The 23972-nt window shown below is 33.3% G+C and overlaps 1 protein-coding gene across 3 annotated transcripts in view; it reads left to right on the top strand.

Annotated features, from left to right (window-relative positions):
• LOC109104261 (metabotropic glutamate receptor 8-like) overlaps positions 1–23972 on the top strand; it is a 189148-nt gene that overhangs the window by 72364 nt on the left and 92812 nt on the right. For 2 of the 3 annotated variants that reach the window (XM_042721648.1, XM_042721649.1), the window contains exon 3: positions 10680–10896. In XM_042721648.1, the coding sequence (XP_042577582.1) occupies positions 10680–10896 (217 nt within the window). Of the gene's footprint in view, positions 1–1016; positions 1069–10679; positions 10897–23972 lie in introns of those variants that run through there. The other variant, XM_042721650.1, reaches the window with a different exon arrangement.

A 23972-nucleotide genomic window follows, 5' to 3' on the forward strand; every position in this document is an offset into this window, starting at 1 on the left:
TTAATATATTGGATAAAATATTAAACCTCAAACCTATGATTTTGATAGAAAGAAATTATATTACTTTCTATATAATTTCCCTAGATACATAAATATAAATAAAAGTATATTTATTAAATAGTATAATAATATACTAAAATAGTTCTTATTAATATTCTATTTAGGCTTTAATTTGGATTTTTTATGTAATCCTATTTTTTTTTTTTGTAAAATCTCTAATGGATAACCAATGTAGATATTATGTACACAAACACACATAAATGCATGAACAACCAAGCAAAGGCTTTTTGTATCTTCAAGCCAATCAAGTTGGAAGTCTATTTCTCGTCCTTTTTGTGCGCTGTATGCATCAGACGGTCAGTGAATGGAGTTTGGATGGTCCTCAGGAATGCGTTCAGACATTCAGACCAGGTGTGATATGCAGCTCTCCTGTGTGAGTGGGAACAGAGCGAGCTGTGAGCTCATCCAATTCTCAGCTCGTCCCAGACCGGGTGAGACGCTGCAGACACATCGTGATCCCAGAGGCTTATCATGCTAATCGTCCAGGTCTGCTGAGACAGTCCAAGTGCATATTCTTCTTACTGTGTAGCACATTTTCATGTTCCCTTTATATCCACCCTAATATTTAAATTTTTTATTTATTTTATTATTTTAGTTTAATTATTTTGGTACTTTGCATATAACTCAAACTTGGTAATTTGCTAAAAAAAAAAAATACTAAAATAAATAATAATAATTATATATAATAAATGCTCATGGCATACACACTTTTTTAACAAATGCTCATGGCATATTACACATATACTTATACATATATATATATATACTTATACATATATATATATATATATATATATATATATATGTGTGTATATGTACAGAATTTTGGGGGGAATTTAACTGGATTTTAATTTGTAATATAGATTTAATCCTGTTAGTTTTTTGTAAAATCCCTTTAACTAACCAAAGCCGCTTCCTTAATGACATCATCTTCCAGGAAGTGACATCATTGTGGAGGGAAAACAACAGCACAAACAGGTAAAATGATTAGCAATGGATTTGAATGTGGTGATTGTTTTAGTTGCTTTCTCAGTCTAAACTTTTCATTTCTAGTGATAAAACGACAGAATTCAGTATGATATTATCAATGTTTCTAAATATGATTTGGTTAAATACTTAAATGATCTTTTTGTGCAAATAATTAAGTCAACTATTTTGAAGGCTTCATTATGCATTGTTTTAGTGCTATCAGTTGAGGTCTTAATATGTCTTATATATTGTGTTTTTTGTCTCAGTCTACAACTTTCAGCTCTGTTGATAAAAATACAAAATTGAGTATATTATCAATGTTTCTAAATATGATATGGTTGAATATTCAAATGATCATCATCTTGCGCAAATTATAAAGTCATAACTATTTTAAATGTTTCTTTATGTATTGTATGCATATCAGTTGAGCTTTGCCTTGTGCTACTTAAAAATGAACTTAATATTTTTATTTTTTGTTTTGTTTGTTTGTCTCACTCTAATATTATGTTAATATGTTATTTATTTATTTTATTTTATTGGTTTGTCTCACTCTACAACTTTCAGCTCAGCTGATAAAAATACAGAGTTCAGTGTGATATTATCAAAATTTCTAAATATAATGTATTTATATAATCCAATAAAAAAGTTGTCACTCTCACGTAAACTAACTTAGTCCATCACAAATAACCAAGCCATCATTTTAAAGCTTTATTTGTGGAATGTTGAGTGTTTCCAGTTGAAGTTTGCCTCATGCTACCCAAAAAGGTAAAACATAAATATTAAAATATTTTTAATAATATAATGTAAAATAAATATATATAATAAATTATTATATATGTATATATGTATATATAAATATATCTCCCTCTACTATTTTCAGTTCTACTGATAAAATTATACAATTTATTATGATATTATCAATATTTCTCACACTGAGCAAAGACTTTAGATCTTTATTTGAATCCTATTCGTTTTCTTGTGCAAATAATCAAGCCATAACATTTAATTGCCTGACCTGAGTAGTTCAGGTCAGAGGTTACCTGTTCCTGTATGATAGCAGTACTGCATCAGTCTTGAGCCTAAAGCAAACATCTCTTCATACGTGAAGCGGTAATGTAGGGTGATGGAGCCGGCCGTCTTGAGCGATCTCAACAGGCAGTTAAACCCCGTCAGCTAATCTGTCTCCTCCGCTTCCCGCAGCCGTCCAATCCGACAGGCCGTCCAGATGACGGATGAAACCGTCCACCGCTGTGAATCTGGAAGCCAGTGCGCAGCCACCTGCCAATGCAGTGCGTCCCGTCAATGCCCCTGTCGAGCAGAGAGGGCGTCGTGCCCTGCAATTACACCCCGCTGCTGCCATTATCACTAGTGCACAATGTAAGCAATCCGCCTCATTGCGGGTGAAATGGCCAGTTGCTGGGTGACATTCAGGGTTTGGGTTGTCTGGGTCCTTTTCGCTTTATTGTGGTCACTGCGTGGCATCGATGGCATTTTATAGACTCTTTTGGCAGTCATTTTAGCTGTGGTTCTCGGCGAGCATCCCGTCCTTTGTGTCGTTGCTTTGCTTCTGTCACTAAATGTGAGATAACGTGTTTGTAATGTTGCAGTGCTGAGCAACTGATCCAGTCTATTGTTTTAGCACAACGACAGATGCTTGCAGCTAAATGCGCTGTGTCTGCAGATGATGCCTTTGTTTGGACTGAGACAGACTCATGACCTGCTTCCCCACATCTATTTGGCCTAAAAAGCACACAAAACACGTTTGTTGGTTAGAACCACTGTGCTAATTATACCATGTCTTTCCAGGGGGTTTAACTGCTTTAACTGCTAAGGTTTAATTATGGTTTTATTATATTTCGGGGCTGTTGTCAGTTGAGGTTTATCTTGTGCTGCCCAGAAATTATTTCATTTCATTTCTTTTCATTTCATTTTTTTTTGTCCTTATAAAATTATGGGTCAATTTTATTAGAAACCTATAGATTATATTAAACTGAATGAATCATTTGAATTTTGCATTACATTTAAATCAATTTTAATTTAATAAAAAATATATATGTATTTTATTTTATTTTATTTTATTTTATTTTATTTTATTTTTATGCACTGACAATCTTAAATTTTGTGCACCAGTGCTTGAGAATTTGTCTTAATCTTTCTTGATTGTTTCTTAATCTCAAATATTATTATAAAAAATAATATATTTTTATACAATCTTATATAAATATAATGTAATAATATAAACATAATCTTAAATATAATTTTATTTTGTTTTTATATGTATACATTAAACATTATAAACTAACCTTCAGGAGGATTCACCATTTATTTATTTATTTTAGGGTTTCTTTATGATAATTTCTATTGGTTGAGGTTTGTCTTGTGCAAAAAAAAATCTTATCCTTATAAAATTATGGGTCAATTTTATTAGAAACCTATAGATTATATTTAACTGAATGAATCATTTGAATTTTGTTTTACATTTAAATTTAATTTAATAAAAAAATATATGTATACATTTTATTTTATTTTATTTTATTTTATTTTATTTTATTTTATTTTATTTTATTTTATTTTATTTTATTTTATTTTATTTTATTTTATTTTATTTTACTGAAACTCATTTGAACCACTGAGCAAATTATACATACATTTTTAGGGATTCTTCATGGATCAATTTGGCCTGTTATCGGTTGATGTTTGTCTTCTGCTACCTAAAAATTGCCTTTGTGTCATTTTTGTTATACAAACGATATTTAAATCTATCATAGACTGATAAATAATGATAGTTGGCCCTGCTGTTGTCAATGTACTGTTCAATATTATCTTAATCAGCCTACTGTTGCTATGGTTACATCCTCAGGTAGTTGTGACTTTTACACAATGCCTATTTTGTGTAAAATGAAAATACACAGCCCAACTAAACTACTGTAAACTTTCCAAAACCCAAGTTTAAATCAGCTACTGTATTCTCACAATGAACTATTTAAAGGCTCAGTCCAGTCACCTCTTTGAGTCTGAACAGTGATGCTGATAGTAAAGCAGTGCAGTTTCTTTAGATTGTGGATGAGTGTATAAAACGCCTCCAGACATCTGTGATGCCCATCGAGTTTGACGTCCGCTTTCTCACCCTTCAATCTACCATCACCCCTAATTTGAACGGTGAACTCAGAGAATGAGTTCATACAGCATCATCCTGAAAAACCATAATGCATTTCATCTGAACTACTGCATGCATCTCTAGCCTGTATGTGATAGACTTCAGAAGAGGATGAAGGGAATAAATGAAGAGAGGTTCTTGATTGTGTAGCACTGAGTGGATCTGTGTGTTTCTGGTCTGCTGTGACTGATGCAGTGGCATTATTAGAGCGGCAGCACACAGTCGATACTTCATTGAGTTGTGTTATTGTGAACAGATCAAGGGTCGATTGTCTTAGAATGCATTCAAATTTGACCCTTTAGGAAACCATTAGATAACAGCGACACAAAACAATCTGTTCTTAATCATTGTAGACTCATAGATTTCTAAACCTTTGGGGTTTCCAACCAGAGTGAAAATTCTAAAACAATAAATTCTCAGTGTATATATTTGGCTAGTTATAAAAGACATGTCTTATATAACTAGCCTAATATATAAATTGTGAAAAATTTATCATAAAAATAGATATAAGCAGTAGCATGATTCGGTAACATTAAGATCTTGTTTGACGAATGAAGATATTTGTGTAAAATAGGAAATTTTGGAGGTTTACTAGAATCATAGAATATTATATATACTGGAAATAAAATAGGATATTTGAAACTTTGCAAGTTTATTAGAAACATAATATTACACGTTTGTGTGAGTGTGTGTATATATATGTATATATATATATATATATGTGTGTGTGTGTGTGTGTGTGTGTGTGTGTGTATGTATAAATGTATGTATTAGTATATACTGAATGCCAATACAATATGTCAATACATTTGAACATACATATATTTTGTAAATAATAATTCTTAATGTCTTCTTATTTTATTTTTGCATTTTTTTCTTATTATATATATATTTTTCATTATAATTTTATCACATTATATGTGCTTGCAATAATAAATATTTGGTAAAAAATAAAAATAAAAATAAAAATAAAACTTAATATCTTAGTCTTTTATTTTATTACATTTTGTTGCTTGCTTGCTTGATTGATTGCGTTAAAAATCTATTTTTAAAAAATGAAAAAGATTTATGCACCAGTGCTTAGGGATTGTTCAGTCTTTTCTGCATTTTGAGACTGTTAGTAGTGAGGTTTTTACCGATTGTTTTTGTGCTACTGCATGCATATGTGGACTCACACATTCATAATATGCCCCCTCTACTCATACAACACAAACTCGCCCGGGAATAAGTGTGTGTCGTCAGATCAGGGTAATCTCTGCATACAAGATGCATTAATCAATGCAGCTGTAATTACGTGAGGCGTGTGTGTATGAGGCCAGGCTTGCATTTGCACCCTTTGTTAAGGTCCATGTCTACCTTATGTCGGACAATAAAGGTCTGAGCAAGGGTTAATTAGCAGTGCTGGAGAACCATCTATCAGCCGCTCAGCCAGGCAGCTCTATTATCCTCAACACACGCACACACGGCCTCTCTACACAAAAGCACAAAAAATAAAAAAATTTTTACTCCATATAAAAAAGCAAAAATAATATGCAAATTAACAACATACTGCAACATCCACATCAAGATCTGCATTATAACTGACCAGACATCAACACCCACGAAATCCATTATAACTTCATTATAACATTGACCACTCTATACAAAACAAAAAAAATATGCACATAATAACCACATATATACAAACACACTGCTTATATTTTTCTCTTTACTGCAGAGCATTCTGGGAGAGTTGTTTGTGGATGCATTGATTAATTTCACAAATAAAAGGAAAACTATTACATTATTTATATATTTATATACACTGCTTTTTTGTTTCTCTTTTAAAGGAATGTTCTGGGTTCAATACAAGTTATGCACTTACTATAGCATTGATGTCAATTATCATAAAAAAATATTGCAGTAAATATTGCACATAAAGTAACTCAAAAAAAAAAGAAGAAAGGGTGATGTCAAACGGTTACAACAAGCTGCATTATAAAAAAATAAAATATTCATATCAATTTTAAACAAATAAAAAAAAAACAATACAATTATAATCTTCAACCTTGCTCTTATAGCAATGAAACCTCAAACTTAAAAAGGACCATAAAATGTAAGTGATTTTATCAATTTTAAACAAATAAATACAATACAATACATTTACCCCATCATCTTTCTCAATTTTACATCTTTTTTATATATCCTGTTTTTGGCCCCCATGGTTTAACTAAATATTAAAACTTATATATATTTATAATTAAAATAAATTAAAAATGTATATCCTGTTTTTGGCCCCCATGGTTTTTCTCCATTTTTCATCTTTTTTATTTTTATTTTTTTGTCAATTTTTATCACCATTTTTACATCTTTTTTATTTTTATTTTTTGTCAATTTATAATAATATAATAATAATAATAATTAATATTATTATTTTTATTTTACAAATATTCCACAAATTAGTTTTATTATTTAAATTAATTATTATTCTAAATTAACTTAAACTAAAACTAAAAAGTAAAGTAAATAAAAAACTATATATTGACATGTTAAAATAAAAAACTAAAAATGACAAAAACACAACAAAATTACTAAAACTTTAACTTAAATTAAAATGGAAGTTATAAAAATAAAAATGCATTCAAAATAGTAATAAATACTATTTATAATAGTATCTCAATAATACTTAAATAACACTCACTAAATGAATAAAAATGCTAAAGGTCTAGGACATGTCAGTTGCCCTACCACAGTTTTTGCTTTTATTTATTTACTGAGGGACGAGTCGTCATTGTAATCTTGTAATTGACATTGTCACAAATGCTGTCAGCAGTTTATGCTGTTCTTTTATCCATTAAGGAGGTCTCTGGTTGGCCATTCTCTGAGGATTATTAGGTCTTAAATGCTCAAGGATCTCTTCATCACGTCCTGTTTTGTAATACCACAGCTCTATCACAAACATCCCATTTATTCACTCTTATCTTCCAGCCTGTCGTCCATGGCCTCAGGTCTGTTATGTCCCTCCATCTGCACGTCTTCAATGGCCTGTTCTCTTAATGCAAATGCATTTGTGCGACGGCGTGCAGCTGTGTTTTCATACATCATTCGGAGATCTTTTAAAGCTCTTGGCCAGAACATCTCATGCTGAGCTCTTTATAGTAGTGTTTTTATCGGTCGGTATCATAAACTACAACTGCTCAATACTGCAGTCCTCATTCAGCAAGCTTTAAAGCTGTATTCATGATATGCATTGAGTTTACAGGTAAACTTTTTTTCTTTTATATTTTAAGTGTTTGTTGAATTATACAGCGATAGCTTGAAGAAATGTTGAAAAAGGGGATTACTGAGGATTAAGAGTTTATTGACTGTAAAAAAGCAAACACTTTTATGCTTTTGTGTTCTTAGTGGATGAATTCAAATCCTTTGCCCTCTGATATTATTACATTAGATGTGTAATTATGGGAATTTATGACACAAAATGCCAGAGAGCAGAAGGTCGGATAGGTCTTTCTTTGGGTTAAATGGATTTATTGCCTTATTTTGATGGTAGTGATCAAATTGACCCATGTTTTATGGTGGCATCTCCTCTGACAAAATCAGACATGCAAGTGTCTCTTTCTGTTTAATAATAAGTGGTCCAGTGGTGTGACTCTCACAGAAAAAAACAGACTTTTAAAAATATATTTTATTTTATTTTATTTAGTAGCAGAGGAGGATTTGTCTAACTTACTGGTTAATGTTATGAGTCTTGCAGGAAAAACTTTTTAAAAAGTGTTTTGTTTTGTATTTTTGTATGTTTTTTTTTTTTTTTTGCACATTTGGTTGCAGTTTCTTGTAACTTGACCAGTGCTGGTATTTGAATTAAAATTCATTCTTCTTCAAATAAAGCACTCAAAATCCATTGTGTTCTTTGTGCAATAAACCAAGATGCTTTGGTATGAGATCATAACTTCATATTCACACCAGAAAGCAATATTTGTTTATTTTAAAGTGTTATGCAATAAAAGAGGAGTTATCTTTCCCGTTTTTATGTATCTTGGCCTCTTGGGTGTTGTCTTATTTGTGTAGCCTTTTTTCATGAAATATTCATAAGTCGCTAGTGGTATAGCTTACTTAATGAAAGTATGCAATGCGGTTAACCTTTTCCACTGAGTGAACTTTCCAAAAGTTCGCTTGGCATCTTATTAGCAACATAGTTTTTGTGTAAGACACTGAGAGCATTGAAGCTGTGTTTTTAGCATGTTTTCGAAGTTGTCACGTTTATCAAAAACTCTTGATTATCAGTCTTCCAGTGTCAGATTTCAATTTTCACTCCTCACTGCAGGAGACTGAGTAAATTTGATGTATTTTTCAATGTCAGAGTTTTGTTCAGCATTGTTACTCATGAATCTACTTGACACAGCTATCCACACGCATGCATGCACTGATGTTGCTCAAGTGCTTTGTGGCTAAATGTTTTCTTATTTACAGCTTCAAGCGGTGAAAGCGCAGTCTAGGTGATTGTGTACCGCCGCGCCATCGGGGATGTTTGGATTTAACACCGTTTGTGTAGCTTGACGTGAGGTGCATTTCAAAACAGCTTTGTAACAGAATCCTTCAGAATAATTCAGCCGTGAGCTTCTTTAACCTCCTCCTGTCCTCTTTCTCTAGACAATGAATCTGTCAGTCAGACTTCCCACAGACTCCATTACCCATAATTCTCAGCAGCAGACCCGACTATTTACCTTTTATTTTTTTCTTTTCATTTTGACTTTAATTTTAGATTAATTACTTTAATTACTTTAATTTCCTTATTATTTTAGTGTATGTAAATTGTGGCCATGAATTAATATATTGCATCATTTTAGAAAATTGTGGCCTGTATTAATTTTTCCCCTCATATGATGTGATTTCAAGTTTTCCTTTCTCTTTGGAGTGTTACAAGCTCTTGGTGCATAAAGAAGATCTTTAAAGTTGCAAAGACTATAAATTCTCCAATCCAAGGAGATATTCTTTATAAAAGTTAAGACTCTGCCACGCCCTCCTAAAACAGCTCATTCTAACACGCCCCCACATGTCTACATCACGATGTGGGAAGATTTGCATAATGCCGCCCAAATGTTCACGCAAAGAAAGAAGGCGTAGCTTTTATTCTCTCTGTTGCCGCCGGCGACATGTTATGGAGACACTGTGTGTTTTGTTGTGAAAGAGAAACTACTTTACTTGGCCTTCCAAAAGAGGACACAACTAGAAATCAGTGGTTAAGTTGTATTTACAACACTGTTCCAGAACAGTTCAACCCAAATATTCAGATGTGTGCAGCGGACGAGGACTGTTTCCTGAACCAGTAGCTTATAATGCGTCTGTGGCACAAAGGCTGTTTCTATAAAGTTGGGCAGTTCCAACTTTGCAAGGACAGTCTGGCGCTTCTGACACACAGCCTGTAAGTACGTTTTCATATTTAAATAATTTTCCACTGATGATTCAAATGTGAGTTTTGAGCAGTGTAGAGTAGCACTTGTTGTTTGTCGTTTCTCCAATCACAAATGCAGACATGGTTTTATGTTTACGAATCGCAAAACGTAACGCAACACGTAAAAAGACAGTATAAATCATTATAATCAGTAATTATGTCCCCACTGGATGCAACAAATGCCTCGTTTATAATGGGTTTTTATTGTTTTTGTCTTGTCGCGACGGGACATGGCATCACAGTATGGTAAGGGGCGTAACATTTCCGTCACACGCTTGAGGAATTCGGCCAATCACAACGCACTGTATAGCTGGCCAATCAGAACACACCTCGCTTTTAACACCAAACGCATCCCTAAAAAGCAATGCGTTTCAGACAGGCGGGGCATAAAGGAGCAACAATAATGTACATTTTGTGGAAAATAATGTGTTTTTTTTAACCTTAAATCGCATAAACACATTGCATTACACCAAATACACAAAACAATGTTCTTTTTAGCAACATCATATGACCCCTTTAAATCAAAATGAGGGAATAAATTAGCAAAACCACAAAAAAGACAGTAAAGTCATTATGTTACTAAGTTAATTATGTCCAACGTAAAATAGTTATGAATTTTTTATTTAAATCTGTACATAGTGAATCTTATGAAAACACAAGATTATGAAAACAAAATCTAATCATATTAATTAGAACACAAATTCACAAAAACAAAAAACATCAATTAAAAGATCAAATGAAATAAGTGTTTTATAATTTGTATCTGTTGAGTAATCTGCCATGGCAGATCAAATGAAAGCTGTTTTATAATTTGTAATCAGTTTGAGTAATCTGCCATGTTCAATTCAACTGAGCCTGTAAAAGCGGATTGACTTTTGTATAAAGGAGAAATGCAGTGTTGCATGTAATATGGCCAAAATTAGGTATCTTAGAAGGCAGAATACAATTGTTGTCTAGGCAAGCAATTCACTTCACCTCAAAACAAATCTAAATCAACTAAACCATAACTCCACCTAAGATTTTTTATCTCAAGTATCTCTATCTTTATTCTTTTCTCTGCAGATTCCTCAGATCAGCTATGCATCCACAGCTCCGGAGCTGAGCGATAACACCCGCTACGACTTTTTTTCCCGCGTCGTTCCGCCGGATTCCTACCAGGCACAGGCCATGCTGGATATTGTCACGGCGATGGGCTGGAACTACGTCTCCACGCTGGCTTCTGAAGGGAACTACGGGGAAAGTGGCGTGGAAGCATTCGTGCAGATCTCCAGAGAGATGGGTAAGATGGCTTTTCCAAGATTGGCTTGATGCATTGATGAACTTGAACCAAATGCGCGCTTCAAGAAACAAGCTTCGTTCCTCTTTATGTTTTTAGTCTCAGATACTAACCAATAGATTGGTTATGTAGTGCGTGCACTGACTTGACAGAAGACAAGAAACTGAGTGTTTTATTTTGCTAAGGTCTTGTACTGTATGCTTGGCCTTAAAGAAATAGTTCACCAAAAAAATTACAATTACACAAAAATGTACTCACCCTCAGGCCATCCAAGACGTAGAGGAGTTTCTTCATCCAATTTGGAGAAATGTAGCATTTAATCACTCGCTCACCAGTGGATGCTCTGCAGTGAATGGGTGCCGTCAGAATGAGAGCTGATGAAAACAGCTGATAAAAACATCACAATAATCCACACCATTCCAGTCCATCAATTAATGTATTCTTAAACCAAAAACATAGATCTATTAATAAACAAAAAAAACATTAAGATGTTTTTAACTTCAAACTTTTGAATCGGGAGGGAAATCTGAAAAATTCCAAAACCGATCAAAACAAATATGCAACAACATGAGATTGATGTTTTTATTGGAGGAAGTGTGAATTATGGACTTAATTAGTAGCTTGTGACAAATGCTGAAGGTCAGAACAAATCTGCAGCGTTTCGGTAGTCAGAGTTTCCCCTCTAAATCAAGTAGTGTATGATGGGCACTTCAGACTATGAATCCATCCAGTCGAAACATATCATTTGATATTTTGAGATGATTTTAGAACATTGTTTTCATTTGTCATGCATTTCTTAGCATAAAATGTCCATGTTTCTCTGCAAGTTTGTTGCATTTGGAACAGCTAGAAAATTGAGTAAATGATCCTTATTCATTCAGTGCCTGTGCCAATGCCTGTGTATGGTTTTTTTCTGTAACCATCTACAAAGTGGAAGCATATTGTTATTCTTATCTTGCACATTCTTATCTGCTCAAGATGTACAGAAGTTGAATCCATTTAATTAATTCTCAGTTGTTAAACTAAGGATAAATGGGGATGATGTCTGTTACGGACTGTAGTGTTTCTGAATGGACCGGGTACCCTGCTGACTCTCTGCTCTTTCATGTATTGACCAAAATGTCATAGACGGTCTCGATTTTGTAGGAGTTTGGGAGCCGAAGTGCTCTCAGTTGAGTGTTCAGCTGTTTTCTGTCCGTTCAGTGAATGTTGACATTGCTCACAGAGGGCAAAGGCGATGTAAACCGACCGGCGGGACCAAGTGTTTGTTGTCCACGCAGCAATGAGAGACTTAAGCAAGTCTTACAGAAAGTAGACAGGGTGAAGTAAAGTCTTGACATTAGCCATTGCACTACTTTAAGCAGGTGGTATTTCAGCACAACATGTGCGGCTTATTCACCAACCACTTGATCATTTCACAGGTTTGCAATTTGCAGAATTTGGTGCAAAACCAGGAAAATGCTACATTATTTGCTGCAACTTGTATTTTTGTCTTTTTTTTCCCCAAAAAGATAGTGGGGAAAGGATTATAAGCTAACCAAAATCCATAATCTTTACCCAAACTAATGAATCAATTTGAAATGAAAGTTCATAGAGGTTTAATGATACTATTGATTATATGATAATGAATATAATGTGCATACTACAGTATATATGGTTTCTATATTTTGGGTGAATATTCACTAGCCTAGTCCCCATAATGTCTGATTTTACCAGTATATTAGATTGAAATGAATTATTTTACTGGATATGCACTTTTTTCATATTTCAAGTAGCCATATGCAAAAAAATTGTACAGGTAATTGTATACTGTAAAAAGTGAATAAAAGTCGTGAATAAAACAAAGATTATCAGAGTCCTTTAAAAACTATTACTTGCAGTTTCTATTATTTGGGAAATAAGAAATCTCTTCTACTCTTGTACTTTTTTTCAGTGTAAATCATGATTATTTTTACATTTTCAGCAAAACTGTGCAAAAATGCTGTGGATATTGCCATAATATTTAAGAAAAGGTAAAAGAATATATAAAAATAAATCAGAACTCATACGAAATCTTGGCTGAAAAAAAGCTTAATTATTAATAAATTTCACAAAGAAATCACAAGTAACACAGAATTAAAGATAAAATTTTACAGTAGAAAAATTAAATATATTCTTGTAAAACATACTCTGATAATCTTACAACATTTTTTGCAGTGTGATTTAGCACTACTTCAGCTGTATTTGTCATTCTTGTCCGTGCAAACACATCCTGCTTCTATGAGAATGAGGCTTGTTATGGACTTTATGCATTTAATTTATGAAGTGATGGAGAAGAGTGTTATTACTGGGCATATTTCCAGACACACCATGTGGTCAAGTGTAGGCCTACACTCTGCATTTTAAAGCTCTATTCAGGTTTTTAGGATCATAGTAGTGCACTAAAGTACGGCAGATAGTAGTAGTCTGCTTCTAGTTGCTTCTATTCAGTACATTTTATTGCACGTTTACCCCATAAAGACAAACTTGGGTCAGCAAGCTGCTTAAGCAGCCATGCAAACTGAACAGGAGGGTGTAAAACAAACTCTTTCTGCTAGTCTCCTAACCACTTCCTCTAAAGGAATGATGGTTCTGTCCGCTATCAAATCCCCTGGGGTATCAATAAAGACCCGCGGCTGAAGAGAAGCAGGGAATATGGGTGAGAGGAGGACACAGATGGACAGGAAGTATAATGATGGGCTTTAACACACAGTCCCTCCTCCGCTAAAACCCCTCTATGCTTCAGTCCTCCCCCCTTCTTCACCCTACGTGACAGAATTATAGCTATTACCAGAGACCCCGCTGCTCCGCAAATGCAAATATCACACAGCTGTACTAATCGTACTGTTTAATTGTGCATTAAAAATTCATGAGCGATGGCACACATTTGTGTAATAACATCCACTTTAGCATCCTCCGGACTCCAGTGTTTACCATCACACATAGTGTTTCACAGCTACTTAGAAACTGTAGCTACTCATTTAAAGTAGTTAACCACAGTCTAGCCAGAAGCTCCACATTTGAATATGCAGCCAGCTGAAAGGTGAAGTGTGTGGGGATTCTTTTTGTATCATGTATGGAGATTGACGGGTGTCTATGTCCAAATGAGTGGATGATTTTTTTTGTACAATTAAAAACAGAAAAATTAACCATGGTTTTACTACAGAAACCACGTTTCTTTTGTAGTAAAACAATAGTAAATAAAAAATTAACAATGTTTTTACTAATCGTGGTCTAACTATGATTTTAGTGAATACAAAAATAACCATGGCTTTACTTCATTACCATGGTTTAATTATGATTTTTTTTAGTAAAACTGTAATAACTGCACAATTAATTATGGTTTTACTACAGTAACAATGTTTTGTTGTTGTAAAACTACAGTGAATACAAAATTAGCAATAGTTTTAGTACAGTAATTAATGTACTATGGTTTTGTAGTAAACCTTAGTAAGTACAAAAATAACCATGTTTTTATTACATCATTTGCAGTAAAACTATTATAACTACCACTGTAAGGAGTGTTTGAGTGTTTTTTTTTTTCGTTAAAAAACATTAATAGTAGACTTACTGCAGTTACCATGGTTTAACTATGATTTTTGTAGTAAAATCATAGTAACTGCAAAATGAACCATGATTTTACTACAGTAACTATGGCTTACCTTTGTTTTCATAGTAAAACCATAGTAAATGCTAAATTAATCATCACTAACCATCATTATTTAACTATGGTTTTTATTGAAAAACATAATAAAAAAAAAACCAACCAATATTACAAAATTTTATATCTGATATAATAACAAAAAATATACAAAAAAAAATAACCATGATTTTACCACAGCATTTGCAGTAAAACCATTGTAACTACAAAATCAACCATTGTTTTACTATAGTATGTGTACTGGCTCGTTTGTACTGTACTGAGTGGAAAATAATTAGGCATGGTTTTCTAAAGAACACATTTTGTTTAAAACAAAATTAAAATATTTTTATTGGCTTTTATTGTCACTGTATTGTATTCAAACAAAGGAAGGTAAAACATGGATGGAGACAGTCTAAGCATAGACGAGAGCATGCCTATATGAGTTCTCCTGGCTTTTGTTTGCAGTTGTTTTGTTGACTTTGTGGAGGAGTCTTTATTTTTCATTTCCCAAACTGCAGGTTCGAGTCTCCCAGCTGTAACGTGAGAGGTGGATTAAAACGGAGAGAAAAGAATTTAACAAGCATGCAATTAGCCGCTAAATGAATGTCATACAACAAGCGAATGAAAAGTCAATAGCTTTACAACAATGATGCCCTCATTGTCGTTTCCGCTAATAGCCAAAACAATTGAGATCTTCCTCTTTGCTTGTCACTACTTCAGCAAATCACTGTGTATCAGATAGTAGTTGCCCTTTTGTGGCTATAAACATTAACCCCAGTTTATTCTATGAAACTTTGAGTTTAATTAAGGGCCATTTTTTTACTCTTGTGCATGACTGTAGTCGCTGTCTGAAAGTGAATAGATGTCATGACCTAGTGGTTAGCGTGCATGCTTTGATGCATTGAGCTGTAGTGCTGATAAAACAGTGGTTTGCTCGTCAAAGCTGGTCAGACTCTTTAAGTTAAATGGTTTCATAGGGGTTTTGAATCTTGCCTAAACCAGCTAGATTAGCTGTCTTAGTCTTAAAGTTTACAGGAAAATTGTATTGAATAAAAGTATAATGTGAGTAGCATAGTGATGTATAAAGCACAGATTGCACAGAAGTAGCTGCAAAGACAGTGATGAACCACCAAACTAGATGGATTATGGCACTGTTGTGATTGTAACATTGTTTTATATTAGTCATTACTTAGTTGGGTGAGAAATATGCTGGATTAACCTGTATTATGTTGTGATGTATCTATAATTGGGTGAAGTATTTTGTCTCATTGCATTCATTCTTGTGCAGATGACTCTTGCTATACTTACTTACTAATGATCTCTGACAACATGCTGTGTATGGCTTCTAGTCACACCAAGACCGTCTTATTTCTCCAGAGGGGAAAATAAAACTGCATCGCTCACAGTTTGCACTCAATTCACTGCAGTTTCTAACTTTAATTCAACACAAATGATTTTTATAGGGCAGATTATTGATTAATTAAGACTTATTTTTGAATGGCTGCATGCACAATAGGTTATTACCTCAAAACACTTTTACCATCGTGAATGATTTGTAAATTAATGCGTTTTGATGTTTGCATCACATATACATGGCTTTTCAGATGTGGTGAACTTGCTTAGTAGCGCACCTGGTACAAGACTGCACTGGTGATTTGGAGTGTGGTACAACATTAGTATTGATAAAAGAGCACAAAGTCTTGTAGAAGCAAGCTAAAATGGCATTGTAAATGCATTTTTATTTCATGTTTATTTAGGCTTAGGGTAGGGTTTAGTGTAGGTCATACTGATACATTATTTTCAAATACGAGAGTATTATTCTTTTAGCGCCACTTACTGGACATTTCTGAACTGTTGCAATACTTCTGAATACTGAATTATTGAAATACTTCAATAATTGTTTATAACTTAGACATTTCTTTTAATAGAGTATCCAACTGCTAGCGTGTGACTAACTGCTTATTCATAAAAGTTGTCTAATTTCGTCTGCATGCTAATGGTTTCATATTGTGTTTCTTTGTCCAGGTAGGAAACCGTTTGTCATTTCAGCCTTTTAGGTTTCTTATAGATCTTTTACCTGTGTAGATTCAAATTAATAAGCATCAAGACAGCTGCCAGGATGAGGTAAGTGAGCACAGTTCTCTGAGGAGCAAGTAGCAATAGATGCTAATAGACATAAGCCTTAATTACCATGCCAATTGGCCATAGATAATTGCATTTATGTCCATCATGGGATTTCCCAATAGTTTTGGAAAACTATGTGAAATGGCCATTTCAGCAGCTGGGCTTTTGTTCTTCAGGTCCTCTCTACACTTCATATTCGCAGAATGAACTTTGCTATTCTTTTTATTTTTTTTTTATTATTTTTTTTACAAAATACTGTGACTGGACTAAAGGATGAGCTGGAGACATTGAGACTGGCACATTTTTTCATCTTTCTGCTCTTTTCTCTTTGTCCAACGTGTTCGTCCATAGTATGTCCTCACTCACATCTAAACTAGCCATCCTCGGTAACCACCTCAGCTGTATGCGTCTAGGCTAGCGCTAATGAGCCTGCTGCTGAAGACATTATACGCTCCCAAAACTCAGAGGTCCAAGGCAGGGCAGCAGTTTCAGAGCTGCCCTTCCCACAGGAATTCAGGACAGAAATGTGAGTCTGCTCTGTTTAAAGGGCCTAATGAAGCCATTACATTCCAAGGAAGCCAAACTCTGTCTATAGATTAAACACTGGCTTCTGTTATTTCGGGGTTGTGACCTGCACAGATGTCTGCCAAGTAATGTCTAGTGAATGCCACAGGGGAACAGATGGTGCAAAGCACAAGCCTAACATCATAGATGGTGACATTTTGATGCAGTCAGATCTATAGAAAGTAGAATTAATTATGTAGTGTGTTTTACTGCACTGGAGTAATATACATATGGAAATGCATTTTCAAATGCATTGGATGTTAATATGTTTGTAATTTGGTTAATATGTGGGGTGGAGAAATGAAAGAATCAAAATATGAGGCTGGTAGAAATCTATTCTTTATTTTGCCAAGGGGTTTCAGCACATGTGTGACCCTGCACCACAAAACCAGTCTTAAGTCGCTGGGGTATATTTTTAGCAATAATCAAAAAAACATTGTATGGCTCAAAATTATCCATTTTTCTTTTATGCCAAAAATCATTAGGATATTAAGTAAAGATCGTGTTCCATGAAGATATTTTGTAAATTTTCTACTGTAAATATATCTAAACTTAATTTTTGATTAGTAATATGCACTGCTGAGAACTTCATTTGGACAACTTTAAAGGCAATTTTCTCAGGATTTTTTTTTGCACCCTCAGATTCCAGATTTTCAAATAGTTAAATCTCCACCAAATATTGTCCTATCATAACAAACCATACATCAATGGAACAACTGACACTTAATACTGGTTTTGTGGTCCAGGGACACATATAGGTCTTCATCAAGATTGGAAATGAGAAAACTCATTTAACTGCAAACAAAGATGAGATTCACACTTGCAGTCAACCAGTCAGAGCATCAGTACAAATCACATGACATGCATGACACTATTTGATTTATGCGCTGCAAAAAGTTTCTTATTTAGTATTTTTGACTTGTTTTAAAGTATAAATATTTAAACATTTTTAACTTAAGATACATTTACTTGAGAAGCAAAAGATAAGTCCTATTTTGATAAGGTATTTTCCTACTAAACAAACTAACTTGTTATTAAAGCACAGTTACGTAACGTATTGCTGGAGCATCATCACTGTCCCTCGGGTGACTTTAGCTATCAAGATCTATGACAGTGTGTTAACTCATCATCATTATCAGCTCTCAAAAGTGAGAGACTCAACCACAGGACATCAAAGGCAACATATGTGGCCAATTAACAGGAATGTCACTTGCTCATTTTATTTCTATAGGCATCTCTGCAGACAAAAGTTCATAGATGAGGTGACAAGCATCATAATATGGACAATTTAGAAAACTTACAAAGGATTCAGGATGCAGTTTTGTAAGATGTTTTAATGCACTTTCTAAACTCTCTTAGATGATTTGTGCAATTCCTCGCCACTCTCAAGTAAAAGAGTATTAAGACATTTGAATGGCATCTCTGATTTAAAATGTGGTTCTGTTCAAACAGTCTGTTTCAATGAATTTCAAAACTCAGAGATTTGTTTGTAACATCACTCATCATTGTTCATTGAAGGTTTTGTTTAAAATTTTAATTTATTATTCATTTATACTTTTTTAATATACATAATGTGTATAATAGAAACTGTACTAAACAATTTTGTTTTTTCTACTTTAAATGATTTTTATTTTAAAGTAACCAGTTTAAAAGAATCAATTCACATAAACCAGAATTTTTGTTAACACTGTGCTTAAAGTTCTTATTTATAATGCATTATAAAGGTATTTAAAATGTATGTAATTTTTTTTTATAAATAATTGTAACAAAAGTTAAAATGCATTATAATATTTGCAGAATCTGGTTGAAATCAGAAATTGGTTATTTGTCATATTTGAATGCATTTTACGTTCTAAAAGTGTAACAATAAATAGAAAAGTATTATAACCGTGGTTACAATCATTCATGAGATTGCATTATAAGGTGCATAATTAATGCATTAAAATACTTTTATAATCCATTGAATTTAAAGGCTTCATGTAAAGTGTTATCAGATTTGTCCTTACAATTTATGATTATGATATGCATAAAAAAAGTATTAAATATTACTCTTAGTTGTGCTCATTTGCTGGAAAACAATGTGGTAACTAAATTGTAACAATATTTTTACTGCATTAGACTGATTGCAAAGAAAAGAAAGGGTTTCTGATCAAATGCATGAGTTATATTAAATATATATTTTTCTAGTTGTATCACTCAGTCCTAGAGTATATCATGTATAAACTTATCCATTAAACTTTTCTGCTTTCAGGAACATGAAGATAAATCTCTCTCAGGCAGCTTTTAATTCCACAATCCACTTTATTGACAACAGAGCGGAATAAGTGTGGGTACATCTGCCTCGACTTCCTAAAAGCGCTTTTACCATCTGCAAAGTTCCGCTTCGCTTGCTTTTATTTTTACTTTAAGCCTTGCAGAAAATATCTTTAGAGGGAGGTCAGGAGTGTCACGCTTGAAATAAATTGCAAAACCAATACTGGCGTTATTATGTGCAGAAACACAAGAGCGTAGAAGTGCTTCTAAATGGAAAAGCCTGGAGAACTCATATAAAGATGAAGACTTCAAGGGAGGCTCTAGAATGAAGAATGGTGTGATAACACTTTTTATTTGAAGAGAAGTACAGCTTTGAGAGCTCAACATACTTTTTTGGTGTGAGAGAAAAGAAAAAGGGTTAGCTGCTATGTTATGAAGTTTTAGTTGGATTCCCAGGGTGTTTTGGACACTCATTAGCTGGGAACTGTCATTTCAGTCAGGTTACACTTTCTCAAAGTGACCCTGTCCGACTGAAAAGCTGTCAATGCGCATTGGCTAGTGGATATACGATAAGGCAGAGGCAGCAGAACTTTCATGCCTTCATTGATGTCTGCTGATTGACTACAGCCATTGATCCCACTGCAAGTGGACTCTGTTCTGCTTAACAAGCTTGGACAACTTTACTGTTTAGGAAAGACAAATGCCACAGAAGCTTCCCACCTGCCAGGCCGGATGAGCCGAGCCCAGATCTGCTCCGAAACGGCAGCTGGCGGCTGGTAATGAATCAAGGCCTGGCCAGCTGCGTGATAGATGTAACTGTCGGCCAGTGCTGATTAGCTGAGTCTGAATGCCAGAGAAATACAGCTGTGGGTGTGTTACAGAACGGCCGTGACTCGAGGGGATTGAGGCTGCTTGTCTTTTGTGTTTCCTCTCACCTTCTACTTTTAAGATTTCTTTGTTTTTGCTAATATAGATGTTTACTGACAACTTAAAGTCAACATGAAATGACATCAGTGAATAATGTGACATCTGTATAAGTACAAATAGAACATTCAGTGAGAAAAAGGGGGTGGTGCTTAATTTAATTTAATGGTATATGATTGGATGGTGAAAAGTGAAGGGAAGGGTTGAAAATCCGAGGGCTTGATGATGTCAGCAGAAAAGAAAAGATGTTTCACAGGCGGAACAGGCAAGTTATTTTAATGAAAGCGTGTGGAAAATTTTATGGAATTATGACACAATTAAATGTGTGTAAGGGAACAAATGTGTATTGTTAAAAGTGCTATAAACAATATCACTTATTCTTGTGTGTGTGTGTCCTGCTAAAAAGCCTGTGTTTTGATTCTTAGTTTTAGGATTTGGAGTCCAAATTCCAAGAATTAAAATATCTTAAATTGAAAATAATTTTCAGATTCATATTTTAAAAACATTTTAAGTGGAAATGCATCCATCCCTGCTGCTAAAGTGCACAGTTCCCGTCTCAGGAGTGTTTCTCTGCTCGGGGTTAAGAGCCGTGGCTCCACAGGGAAAGACGCTGTCCCGTGCGTCCCGTCAGGGGTTTTGTTGACTTTGATGGAAACCTTTGACCGACCCTCTCGCTCTTTAAGACTTCAGAGACGTCCTGACATGACAAGAGTTGTCCTGACATCTGACAAAAGTTCAACCGTTTCAAAGAAACTGCCTTCGTAAGGGGGTCAAGCCAGTTTATAGTCTTGATGAATTAGTAATGTAAAAAGTTATTTTATTAATGAAATTAGATTTACATATGAATGTTTTATGATCCAGATACGATGCACTGAAGTTTATTTAATAATGCATTAAAAACCCAGATGTTTTTTTTTCTAATTGGAAAAAGATATTTAATGCAATTTCAGAGTGAATATATAGGAATAAAGCAATTAGGGTCAATTTTGATTTTGTGTTGACTTTAAGGAAGACTGGCACTCTCATGAAGAATTTAAAGTGTGTGTGCAAACACTAATGTGGTTGTGCTTTTTCCCCTTTCTTCCTCAATTTTTCAAATGAAATCATTTTGGTCCAGTCCATGTCTGACAAGTAATTTATTCACACACCACAAAATAGCATAAAACCATGGATTTAAGTTTCATCATCCCCCAGCCTCTCATTTCTCACATGGATATATTTTATTATTCAGCCTGGGGATGTGAATTTATGCAGGGTTTAGGCATGCCTTTATATTCTGCGCCTCGTCTTTCTCTCTCTCTATTTTAATGGCCTATATCAATATCGACAGAGATGGATAGCTTATATAATGCTGATTTACTGTATATAATAACTTTTATAGTAAATAAGATGAACAAACTGTTTAAATTTAAACCAGTTATTTTAAACATATTTAATTTTTAGTGCATTATTTACACAGCAAATAACTGAAAAAGAGTTATTAATTTATTTGGTAGCCTATAGTAGTTATATAAATGTAATATTTAAATTTTATACAATGTAGTCTATAAATAAAGTTTTTTCATACGCATATAATTTTTTTTGTCATTTATATAAACACATTTATAATTAAATAATATTAAAATATCTTTATTAAATTTTAACCATTTTATACAGTGTAAATCTACTAAATTAGTGTAAGTTAAATTCTATAGATTCATAGGCAAATTATATATGGCTGCCATTTTTTCAATTATTTAAGAAATTCTAGCTGATTTTATTATTTGTATATACAATATTTCAGTTGTATACAGTGTAATTTATACATTTTGTGATTAATTTACTTATTTATATAAATACATTTATAATCAAATAATATTAAAACATCTTTAAAAAATTGATTACATTTTGCAATAATATACAATGGGATCTATACATTTAGAGAAATTCTATAGATTTACAGATGTAAATATATAAGTTATTAGTTTAGAAATTTATACAAATAAATGTATTATTAAATACAAAAATATTATTCGTTTATTATATTATAATACTATTATAATATTATTATTGAGTTTACTATTATAAAATGATTTGTATTTAATCAAAAAAAAAACAATAAATATTTTTTTTTATTCGTAAACACACAAAATATATTTTGAGCTTAAATTAATAATACATAAAAAAAGAAAAAGTTGTTTCAGTCATTTGAAAACAATGCAATCTATAAATGTGGTAACATTCTTTATAGATGCCTTTAATTTAACCATTTATATAAAAATGCATTTATAATTAATATCAAAATATCTTTTAACTGTATAGTGTAATCAAAAAATGTTGTGAAACTAGTTCAAGCAATTTATATAAATGCATTTCTCATTAGATAATATTAAAATATTATTATTAAATTTGAACTATAAATGCATATGCAATGTAGTAAATGAATGCATACTACAAGGCTAGGTTAAGTTGTGGACTATACAGTATGTTTGCAATAAGCAGTGTGCTTGTATTCCACTCCCAACAGCCTTCATATCTGTGTGTTCTCCCTTTTCTGGCCTAAAGGAAAAATTGTCGGTTTTATGATGTTTTTAATAATGTGTCTCATATAGTCTCATGCATGCCTCCGAGGCTGCAATATAAAGCAGGGTATGTATCTTTTAAAGAGCATAGGTCGTGTTTGGCTCTGAGGGAATCGCATACTATACCGTCTAGTAGTCAGAAGGGTGAATCTTGTCAGATTAACTTCAATCGTGTCCCCGGGTGGCTTTTTCTGGGATATGCAATTAGCCTTGGATCAAGGTCTCAAATTGACATGGTGGTCCAATCACCCCTCGCAGATGTGTAATTTTATGAAGGAAATCGGCTAATTAGGCCCTCCAATTTCCACATGTTCCACGTTCCTGCAAGAGCACGGCTGATTGAATCGGTTTACCGTGGTTCACCCAGACATCTGCCACGGCTCGCTTTAACTGTTCCTCTGTGTGTGCAGCAAAGCAAATCCATCTTAAATCAGTGAGTGAGCAGCAACATCTTACCATATGTGAAAATACCACAGAATGGATTTAAAGATCGCTGTGAAAAGCTCTTATCCTACATGCAGATATTCTTCACAGTCAGCCACATTTACACGGCTTGTACTGTACAAAACAACTTTTTTCTTCTGCAGAATATGCAAACAAATCTGCACCAAGTGGCAGCCGTTTTTCATACAGTATAAATAAAAAATGTAATTAGATCAAGCTGTGACAGTCCATGCATTATAGTGACTTTACCACAACTTCAGGTGGCCAGTCTACTGTGCAGTGTTTTTGGTTACTTTTCAGTGAACAGTTCCTAAAAGAACCATTTTTTTTTATGTATAGAACATTTAAAAAAATCTAAAGAACCTTTTTTCAAAAAAAAAAAAAAAAAAAAATTAAATTGGAAAAAAGTGAAATTGGAGCCATGAATGCTAATTAAGAACCTTTATTTTTAAGAGTGAATAGTAACTGTAATAATTTATATATATATATATATATATATATATATATATATATATATATATATATATATATATATATATATATATATA

The sequence above is a fragment of the Cyprinus carpio genome, chromosome B4 (genome assembly GCF_018340385.1).
Source record: "Cyprinus carpio isolate SPL01 chromosome B4, ASM1834038v1, whole genome shotgun sequence".
Lineage (NCBI taxonomy): Eukaryota > Metazoa > Chordata > Actinopteri > Cypriniformes > Cyprinidae > Cyprinus > Cyprinus carpio.